Genomic DNA, 10938 nt, shown 5'->3' on the forward strand with positions numbered 1-10938 from the left:
TGCATGTTGTCATCCCATCCCCACCCCATACAGACAGGTGCTCACATATTTACATAGACATACTAAAACAAATAAGTATTTGAAGCCAGTCTGGTCTACATAGAAGCAAGTTTCCAGGATAGCCAGAACTATATAGTGAAACTTCTCAAAAACAAAATTCAATCGAAAAATAAGTATGAGAAAAGGCTTTCAGGCTTCTTACTTACTCTGACTGGACCCACTTTTCAGGCTCTCAGTGGAGAAGCAAACTTGTCTAGAGTATTGTTAGCTTTGGGAAGTGCAGTTCAGTGGTATGTTAGCAGGCGTAAGGCCCTGGGTTTGCTGTCCAGCACATGCACAAAAGCCAGAATGGTGTGCATTGGAAAAGTGACCAGGTCCTTAATTAGCAGCTCCTCCTTATCTGCCCTGTGGAAGCCTATGTGGAGTTTCCCTTTCCGGGGATCCCCTGTTTTCCGGAGTGTGGGGAAATCTCAAGACCTGAGGCTTGTGCTGCAGGAGTCATGGTCAGGACCTTGACGACCGCAGAGCCTCGCTCCATGGCACCGGTTGCAGCTGCAGACCGCCTGCCTTCTCTGCCTTTTTCCCAGAGACTGTGCAGCCAGCATGTGTGCTTGGGGGAAAGGGCTGAGTGCTGGCCTTGTGGGGCATCTAGAGGGTTACAGCGCCTGATGTCTGGGTTGTTGCCACACCTCCTGTGAGCTCTGCATTCAAGGAGTGCCCCAGTCACATTTGTTACTGCTATGTGGCAGCCTCAGCAGGGCCTATGGCTTTGCCTCCTTTTTTTCTTTTCCTGTCTCAAAAGGCTTCGGTTTTATTGCAGTACAATTTTACACCCTAGGTTGAAAGACATAGTCACTAAGTGTTTCTGATTGCCTAATTTGTTTTCAAGAGGCACAAATCTATCTAAAAGCAACTTAATGGTGGTACTTATTTTAACAGTGTGGAGGAGTCCACCGTTGCTCTGTTGTTAGTGTCCTCCCTCCCCCTGGAGCTGTGTAGTGTGAAGCTGACAGCATGCAGGGCCTCTTTGATGCTCTCAAGTCAGCATGGGGCCGGAGTGGACTCTATTTTCTTTTCTTTTTCCTGACTGTAAAAGGCACTGGTTCATTACCAAAAGTAAAATAATGAGAAATGTGAAGAAGAAAACCAAAACGACTTCATGATTTCACCAGCTAGGAATCTTTTTAGTTATATATAGGGCATTTCTGTTCTGATTTTATTTATAGTATTGGGATAACTTCTATACAACTTCGTTATTTTCATAAGCATACAAGCTATTTGGTGTCATGAAAAAATTCACATTTTGTGTGAAGTGCCCATGGCTTTAATAGGCAGTGATCTGCTATTTTCTGTTGCAGTGGGAAGAGGAGAGGAACTTGGGTGCATCCCTGTTGCTTCCAGGCCTAAAACAGAAGAACACAGTGGGCCTGAGCTCCCAGCTCTATGGCTCTGCACTTCTCGGTAAGCTAAGTGAGCCGTATTAATATTGTTGCTTGTGGGGAGATGTGGCATGGCTTCTTGTCTCATAATAAAATGAAAACTTCATTTAAATTTACTAATGGAGTTATAACCCACATGTATAAACAACAAAATGACCCTCAGTGGCCTTACAGTTATGAACAGTCAAGAGATGTCGTAAGACCTGTCACCAGTGACAGAGTTGGAACTGATTCTGTTAGCTGTAGTGGAACTCATTTATGGTCTGTGGAGGAAGAGGGAAGCATAAAGAACGTTCTGGCACTCTGTCCAAAGAACTAGCCAGTCTTTCACAGTGTCCAGCTACAGTCCTGAGGTAAGAAAGAGTCAAGTTCAGCTTGTGGCTGTGACTTTGTTTAGGTGAGGGAAGAGGGGTTCAGAGGGCATACTTTGGGAGAGTCACCTGTTGGCCCCGTGTGATTGTACAGACCAGGTGCAGTGGTGGCTTTAGTGCCACTGCTTTGGAAATGGGGCACGTGCAGAGGACAGCCTCAGGGTGTGTGGGATCTGGGCAGACCATCCAGCCTGACTACATCCAGTGTACCCCAGTCACAGGGACTTGTCAGATCCCCATCCTGCCCTGTTCTCTCAGAAGGCAGGCCTCCACTGAGAGTTCCTTTTCTTTTCCTCTGCTTGTCTCTCTGCTGTGGAAGCTTTGCCAACAAAATAGAGTGTGGGTTCTTGGATGCTGATTCAATATAAACTACTGAGGCCTGTCTCTCAGTTTGTCAGACCGGCTAGCCAACTAACACCAGAGTGTTCACTCTTTTTGTTGTTAGGTTGATTTGAAGGTTTTGTTGTTGTTTTGTTTTATTTGGAGAGTTTGTTTGGGGTTTTGGGTTGTTTGGTTGAGACCTAAGTTTCCTGCATCCCCAGCTGACCTTGAATTCACTGTGTAGTCACAGAGAAATACTGTGAACTTCTGATCCTCCAGCCTCTACCTCTTAAGTACTAGAGTTACAGGCATGCCTGATTTATGTGATGCTGTGAACTGAACCCAAGATCTTAGGTGAGCCTTTACCAACGAGCTATGTCTCCTCAGCCTTGGTTTTGGCCTTCAGAGACAAGTTCTTGCTGTAGTCCAGGCAATGTCAAACTTGAATCTTCCTGTGCCCTCCCCCTCGGCGCTGTGACTGCAGGTGTATGATACCATGCCCAACCTGCAGCTCCTGTTTAAAATTGCATTTTGCTTATTTGCTTCCCATTTAGATATTGATTTGCATTTTTCCCTTCTGTGTTCAGATTAATGTTCAGGACTACTATACATGCAAGGATCGTTCAGAAAGTTGGCAAGGCTAAGAAAATGTACTTGGCTGTTGTTTATGGGTAGAGGCCCTGGTCCCTTGTGATAGGCAACCATACCATCAGACATCCCTGCTCTCATGTGTCCTGTTCTGCCGCCTCGTCGACTCAGGCCTGCAACCCAGAATGATCCCTATCCAGCCCAAGCACCTTAAAGATCTAAAATTAGCCATCACCTGAGGAGCTTTGCCTGTTGGTATCCTCCTATGGCTTCCCAAATCCTCCTTCCAGGAAAGATGAGTGGAGGCAGACTTAAGACCCAGCTGCTCAAGGTGACTTTGCTCACCAGTGCTTAGAGGGCTCTGGTCCCCGGTGCAGAGGCCCCTGTACTTTCCAGGGTCCTGCTGCCCCACCACAGCCTTTATGACACTTTGAGGGACCCAGGGGAAATCCAGACCCTTGAGCCAGAAGGTTGCTGGGACTCTGATTTAAGAACTGATAATAATACTCAAAGAAAAGAAGATTTAGGGTTGTTTGTTTGTTTTTTCCTTTTTCTTTTCATAAAGACAATAGATTGGCTGTTTGGCATTTTTCAAAACATGTCACACATTTCCTGGCAGAGGAACATTGTCAGATGTCCACAGGATTTTCACAGTAGGAAAGTTGTGAAGTTTTTTTTTTTCCCCCTTGGAAAGGTTTTGGCCTTGAAACAAAAATAGTATTTCCGTTTTCTTGTCTTCAGGGCAGTTGTCTGTAGAAAAAACTCTGTCAGTTTCTCACAATTCCTCAGCCCAGTGATTCATGGGCTCTGGTGGATCTCCAGGCAGATGAAACAACGTAAAACAAGTTCACAAAGCTTGCATTTAAAATGTGCAGGGTGGGGTTCCTCATCTAGGCTGGTGTTTGTTTGCTGGTACCTTCCCCAGCCTGTGGCTGCAGACATGCTGGGGAGACATGCTGAGGAGTCTTTGTGGTTCTTTTGGCCACAGGGAAGGTGGAGCTGCAGCGAGGGCTACCGGCTGTGTACCGCGACATGCCTCTGATGTGGGTACCTGGCTACCTTGACAGAGCCCTTCAAGTGATGGAGAAGGTGGCCTCCTCCCCTGAAGACCTCAGGCTGTGTGGAGAAGCGGTATGTTCCTGTACCTCCCCTTAGTTATCTGGAGCCGTCGCTGTTCATCTGGTGGTTTCCATTTGTTCTGTTGTCTTCCCCTTCCCCTGCTTTCTATGTTTGTCTAGAATCAGTGTTTATTCCGTTGAAAAGGAGGAAAAGAAATCACAAACATCTTCAATGTTGCTGACAAGAAGGCACTGGGAAATAAGATTATTGTCGATTCATCCTCGTATGTAAGAGGAAAACCGTCCCTCCCCTGCAATTCAAACTCAGCTCAATAAACACCATCCTCTTCACCATCCCCTCCCCTATCTAAAAGGAATTAAAGGTGGCATAAGAAAGGTTAAATAATCTTGGTAGTTTTATACCTTATGTAGTCTGGAAAGACTAGATGGCAATTTTCTTTACTATCCTTGGCTCTTGGTATTTGCCTCCCAAGTGTAAGTACCTGAGTTCAGATGCTCAGAACCACCCAAAAAGCCAGGCACAGCAGTGCATGCTATAGTCTCAGTAATGGCAGCCTGGAAAGCAGAGAGACATGGATCGTGGAAACTCACTGGCTGGCTAGCCTAGACTACTCGGTGAGGTTCCAAGCCAAGAGGTCCCATCTCAAATGAAAAACGCAGAAAATGCCTAAGAGTGATACCTGAGATTGTCCTCTGAAGTCCTCATGCAGACACACGAACACCCACCCAGTCTTCAGCAGCCATACAGAACCTGGATACTGGAGAAGACTTGTCTGTCTTCCTTCCCATTGGACTGTCCTGTGGTACCTGTGTGATGCTGAATCTATGTCACATGGTCCTGTCATTTTGCCTGTCTCAAGCATTGTCCTCCCATCTGTGCCAAAGTGCATTTCTCAGTCACCGAAACCCCCTGACTCGGGGTTCACTAGGCACAGCCAGACTAGGAAACATGGCGGCTTTACATCAAACACCGAGCTGTTCCCTCCCGGCCCTGCTGCTCCATCCAGAGAGGCCCAGACACTGCCTTACCAAAATGAAAGGTTGCCTTGGAGCCACTCATTTGTGTGGACTTGACCTTGAACACACTGAGGCTCACCCGAGGCTTGCATTTCAGTCAGGAGACACTCAGTCCAGTACCTACTGTGGCGCTTTATGCTGACTGAATCCATATCACACTCTTTCCCAGTCGTTATAGCCAAGGATCCACACTTGTAAATGTGTGTGTATGAAATTGGCTGTATTCGGTGTTAGTAATTGAAAACACAAATTATGCACGAATCCTTCCCCAGGGATAATTCTTTCTAATTTCAACCAACTTTGCATTCTTTTTATTCTAATTTATAGGAACATATTTGAATGTCAGCAAGAATGTGATATATATCCAGTTTGCACATAAAGTATTAGCAGCAATAAAGCCTTGGAGCTTGGTGCTTTGTTCTGCTGTGACATCGATGGGGTTAATCAGCACCCAAGCGGGTGCTTCTGCAGGCTTTGCTGCTGTTTCCTTCCCATCTCTGATGACGCAGCCCTGCATGGGTTAAGGGAGGTGGGGGAGTAAGAGAGCCAAACGAAAAGACCCTCCCTGTTTTCAGTTGCTTACTATTTAAGTCACAGAAAGCCCCTCATTAAAATGAATTTCCTGTGCGCATCTCCGGCTGTGGCCAGCAGCTTCCGTGGATTAGACTGGTCCCTAATTTATACCGCTCCGTGAGCTGGACTCTTCCGGGGGGTCGAGGGTGGTGCCTCTAGCCAGCGCCTTCAACGTGCATTTAGAATAGCCTTTTGTTGTTTGTGGTCTATGGTGGTCTTTTCTTTCCCTAGGTTCCAATTCTAGACTGACTCCACAGACAGACATGAAAGTGAGGGAGGTCCTTTAGTGCCCATCAAACGTAATTCCTGGGTTCCTACCTGGTTAATTACAAACAAACTTAATTTACCACTGGGCTAGTAGCTTTTGTTTTATCCTGAGTTCTTCATGCTGTCTGAGAGGGCATGGCTAATGTATAGAATTGTTGTGTTTCCTTCTTTTTCCTTGTTTGCAGCACTGGGGATTGAACCCAGCACCTCCTGCATGTTCAGCCATTCCAGTAACTCCTGCTGTTACCCACAGTGGTATCCTCAGGCTTTCCCTTTTCCCCTTCCTTTGTCTTTGGCCTTCACAAAGGCTGTAACAGATGATGTCACTCTGACCCTCTTGTGCCCCACAGCTCAACGTGCTGGACCGAGTCCTGACGGTGCTGACATCTCCAGCTGACCAGGCCTCAGAGGAGCCACCGCCCCAGGAAGCTGAAGGCAGCTTGGGCTCAGCAAACCTAGTAGAGCAGCTAGACATCGAGGAACCAGAACATTCCAAGCTTCCCCCGATACCTGGAGCGATTTAAGGTGATTCAGAGCAGAAATTGAGCCTCTCCCAACCGTGCATAAGCATGCTTCTCTCTGGTGATGGACAGGCAGGCTTTTCCTGCATCAGTCATACACAAAGCCATTAAAAATGCACGGCAAGAATTGCATTTGTATTGCTTCCCAGAGGCTGTGGCCTTAAGAGAAACAGGTGGAATTTTTATGAGTTGTACTTGAGCTAATCAGTCACAGTGTTGTTCACTAAGGCAGCATGGCATCCCCAGTGATTCCTCAAATGTGCCTGACGGGTGGATAATGCCTTGCCTCCTCTTAACAAGGGCCTGACTTTCACTCAGGGTGGAGTGTCTGGTCATTTTTTTACACTACACCAAATATGGTCAATCGGAAACCTAGTTAGACACTAGTCACATTTTCAGCATGCAGAGATAAGATTCAGGCATCCTTTGTGGCTCATGGCTGGCAGCTTTGTGCTATTCAGGGGGGTGTTAGAGATACTGCCTGACACTTCACGACATGTAAACAGGTTTCCAGAACAGCACTGAGCACTCAAACTGGCTTTGAACTGTGTCCTAAGATCCTCTGCCATCAGTGTCAGGGAAGAAGATGCATGGTCCTCCTCCATGTCTTGTTTCTTGTCCGTTTAATACAAAAAGAAAGAATTACTTTCTAATTATTAAGTCATTATGTGAATGTAAAAATGTCCCATCCATGCCAGCTGATCAGCTGGACCTTTTCACAGTGGGTAGGGAGAAAATGTTGTGGGATTCTTATCTGTAAGTCTGTGTCTTCCCATGAGCAATGGGAAGCCTCCCCTTATCAGAATGGGATCCCTTTATATTTCAGGCAGTTGTTTCTCCCAGTACTTCTGGAAGGGAGGTCATTGCCCAGCTTCTCTCTTTAATTTGAAACTGAGAATAAAAAATTAGCGTTCCTATCATACCCCAAGAACAAAGCAAAGTGGAGAATTTATACACAGTCCTTCCCTCCTAACTTTGCCTGTCAGTGTACAAAGCTTAAAGAAAAAAAAAAAATCTCCTTTGCCCTACAGTTCTCCAACAGTTCCTGAGTTTGGGCGTCAAAGGATAGAAACCTGTGCCTTCATTAACCTCTCAGCCATCATACTTCCGCAGAATGCTTTATGAAAATTCAGAAAAGAACAGAAACATGTTTGTAGCCTGCTAGCTGTGACCTTTGCCGTGTTAGGCCCTGCTGCGCCTTCTTTATCCTCACCCAACGCCTGGGTGGGGAGCCTCGACTTAACCGGACCAGCTCTGACCCTGTCCGGAGCTGGAGTTGACTTTGGACAAAACTCTGCTCCCTCACAGTTGAGATTTTATTCTGGTGTCCCTGGCTATCTCCTTGACTTCAGACTACCTGGAAAATGATGTCAGAAAGACACCAGTTTCAGTTGGTATTTCCTTTTCTTCCTGAGAGCTGATTTTCATTAGTCTGAGGTAGTCTGTTTGGGGCTTAGCTCTCTGTAATTAGACCTGTTGGCTCCTTGGAGCTCATGGGCCTTCCTCCTTCCACCGTCCTTGCTGGCCAGGCCTTATCCTGTCCACTGCGTCCCCTCGGGATGAGAATGTGGACATCTGCCGCTAAGCTGCAGCTGGGGCCTAAAAGCCACTCCTGGTGATGAATATCTTGAAGCACTTAAGTAGATTAATGCTTTTAGTACTTCTTCGGGAACACCAGGCTGACCCGACCAGGCTGCCACCTCAGATGGAGCTGTAAGCAGGCAGGAGGTAAGGGCCCAGCTGCAGGGGAGCACAGCAGGTAGAGGCCTGCCATGTTCATGCACTCAGAAAGCTGGTTAGCATTAGTGAGAAATCCCTGAAATGAGTTCCAGCTGTTGAAAGAAACCCAGGGCAGGGACTCAACTGAAGTCAGTTATCTGAAAAGACAGGGATGAGCTGGCCCTGGTTTCAGAAGTCTCCGCCATCTTGGTTGCATCCTAGAATCCTGTTAGTTGGAGCTCACTGTTGGTTCGGAGCAGGCCCGAGTGGAAATGTGTGTTACACCTCTGCTGTCCTTGTGGACCTAATAAGAGCTGGCAGTGCTGCAGGGAGCAGGGCGGGGTAGTTGCACTCGGAGTCAAGGTGGTGTGATTAGCGGGCTGCCCGGATCGCTGAGTAACTGCTGAGCCTGGAGGCGAGCCTGGGCGCTCCCAGCAAAGCATCTTTTGCTGCAAGCAGATTGTGTGGCTGCTTAGCAGAGGACTTAATTGCTTCTCATTTCCTTTTTCTCCCTCCTGCTCCCTCATCGGTTATTTTTTTTTTTCTTTGTTTCTAACAGGCCTCTCAGTCTAAACTGCAGGAGTTGGGCAGGATTGAGGCAGAAAGCCTTTTGACTCTGACCACCCAGCTTGTCAAAGAAAAACTCCCCGCATGTGAGGCCGAGGACCTGGCTGCTTATGAGCAGAGATTGCATGAGTGGCACCTGGAGCGGATGCAGCTGATCCAGAGGGAGCAGGAGCAGAGGGAGAGAGCGAAGCAGGAATACCAGGCCCTGAGTGCAGCCAAGACTGCAGCCTAGAGGGCTCAAGGACTGTGTGGGCCAGCCCAGTGTCCGGCACACACAGATGGGACTCAGCCTGTGCTGGCCAGCCTCTTTCCTCTCAGCAAGCCATGCATAGCCCAAAAGCCACCATGTGCTGCATGTCAAGACACTGTCTGCCCATCCAGATGTCAAGGGCTGGGGAACTAAGAAAGTGGCCAATGATTGGGCCAAAGCCTCTACCTGAATCTCTAACGGGCTTCCGGGGCTCCCAGTGGAGTCCTGGGCAGAGTGTGAAAGTTCCCAATACCTGGTGAGGTGATGGAAGAAGCTATGGCTGAGGAATCGGGTCTGCTACACAGAGGTTTGAACCGTTTCTGGCCCTTGCTCAGGCACATGGGGCCACAAGCTGCACATCCTGAGACCTTGTGCCCCATAGTCCCAACTAGTGCCGATATGCTGGTGATTAGGCCTTGGGTGCTCACACATTCCCAGGACCCCTTTCCCACTGCACCACGCCCTCCTCTTTCCCCCCTGGGAGAAGTCCAGCACAGGTCTCCAGACCACAGCCTCACCAGACTTCTAATTGTAGGAACCCACAGTGGCATTTAGAAAATGTGGGGGCTTTTGAGAAAAAACTCTGCCCTGGGTGCGAGGTCCTTGTGACCTGACTGGAGTAACTTTTCCCACACATTGTCAGAGACGTAAAATGAACCTTTGGTACACGCATGTGTACACATGTACACAGAGACAACTTTAGAGCAAACCTTTCTGTTAAAGGAGAAAATGAGAAGGGATGGGACTTGAAGTGCCCAGGTGACAGAAGTCGGTGCAGACTCTCAGAAGCTAGGACATTAAGTAATATTGCTGGAAGCCTCTCATTCGGGGACTCGGCCTCTAAGTGCAGTGGTGCATCAATATTCAGGAGTGTATACTTCTAAAGTTGGGGATTTAGCTCAGTGGTAGAGCGCTTGCCTAGCAAGTGCAAGGCCCTGAGTTCGATCTTCAGCTCCAAAAAAAAAAAAGAAAAAGAGTGTATACTTCTATCAAAACCTGGAGAAATAAAGACGCCCAATAATCTCAGACCGTTTATCTATGGTGGAAAGGAGGGAGAGGGTCCTGCCCTTAATCTTGCTGTCTTGAACAGTGCATTTTAGGCCTCTTCCATCCGACTATGACAAGTGTAATAATTACAGCCATTACTCACAGTCATCAGAGACTTGTGGTCTGCCAGCGTCTTGAGCCCTGTGAGGTAGCGCCATTATCCCCATGCTATAAGGAAGGAGATAAAGCTAAGTTCAGCTGCTGCTGCCCCAACCCACGCTGTGTCCTCCATGTCTAACCTCAGCCAGGGTCCTCCCGGCTAGTAGCACTGACTCCTCACCGGAAGTCAGGGCTGGCATCCTGGTTTATCAGAGGCAGGGTTTTCTTGGCCATTCCTGTATAGAGTCAGGATAAGTCCATTGGCAACCAAGGAATGACCATTGCTGTTGAAGCATCTTGTCCGTTCTTTGGCTCCTAATTTTGCCTTCATTCTTTCCCTATTGCAGTTCCAATCCTCGCTCAGAGACATTCCTGTCCCTGAGTCACTGCCCTGGCCCTCAGTCCTCTGTGACTGTGTCCCCATCCTAGGAGTTCCTGACATTCCAGTCTGCTGTCCCTTCCCCGCACACCTGTCTTCTGAACTATGACGCCCTCTCTTCCCTGACAACTGAGGCTTCTAGCTGTAACTGTCCTCTGCCCTGCATTGATATCTTCTGTGCAGTGGACAGTCTTCTTGATAACCTAGCCCAGCACAGACTTTCCTCCTTGCTCAATCTGGGAGAATCTGGGGCAAACTACCCGTGGTCTCAGATTTGAGGTGCCTTTCTCTGCTTTTATTTCAGACATGACCCCTGTAGCTGTATGATGCCCTTTGGGGAATCTTTAACCACTGCAGAAAATAAGTACACGTAAATGGCTGATGAGGAGGAACAAGGAATTAGAACTGGGTGTAAGGAGCATTTTTAGAAGCCCATGTCACTTGGGTCATTGAGTGGGTGCAGTCAGAGGTTCAGGTGGAGGCAGGTTTCCTGGCTGTGTACAGCAAAGGATGTAGAAATGGGCCTGGTGGGGAAGCACCCCACGAGGGCTATCACCATCTGCCTCTGTTGCCTAGGTGCTTGAGGCCCTCATAACCCATGCCAGTGAACTGAGGTTAGGACTATCTCCTCCTGTGAGCTCTGAGCCACCACTTAAGGGCCCTCTCCCTGCTACATTCTGATGACCCTGAGTGGCATGCTT

The 10938-nt window shown here is 48.0% G+C and overlaps 1 protein-coding gene across 1 annotated transcript in view; it reads left to right on the forward strand.

Annotated features, from left to right (window-relative positions):
* The window catches only part of Mrps27 (mitochondrial ribosomal protein S27), an 86864-nt gene extending 77220 nt beyond the window's left edge, over positions 1 to 9644 (forward strand). The window contains 5 exon segments of the mRNA XM_036206977.1: positions 1359 to 1461; positions 3708 to 3850; positions 6006 to 6155; positions 6157 to 6180; positions 8455 to 9644. Of these exon segments, the coding sequence (XP_036062870.1) occupies positions 1359 to 1461; positions 3708 to 3850; positions 6006 to 6155; positions 6157 to 6180; positions 8455 to 8694 (660 nt within the window). The 3' untranslated portion in view covers positions 8695 to 9644.
* The last annotated feature ends 1294 nt before the right edge of the window (positions 9645 to 10938 follow it).

This window comes from Onychomys torridus, chromosome 15, assembly GCF_903995425.1.
Source record: "Onychomys torridus chromosome 15, mOncTor1.1, whole genome shotgun sequence".
Classification (NCBI taxonomy): domain Eukaryota; kingdom Metazoa; phylum Chordata; class Mammalia; order Rodentia; family Cricetidae; genus Onychomys; species Onychomys torridus.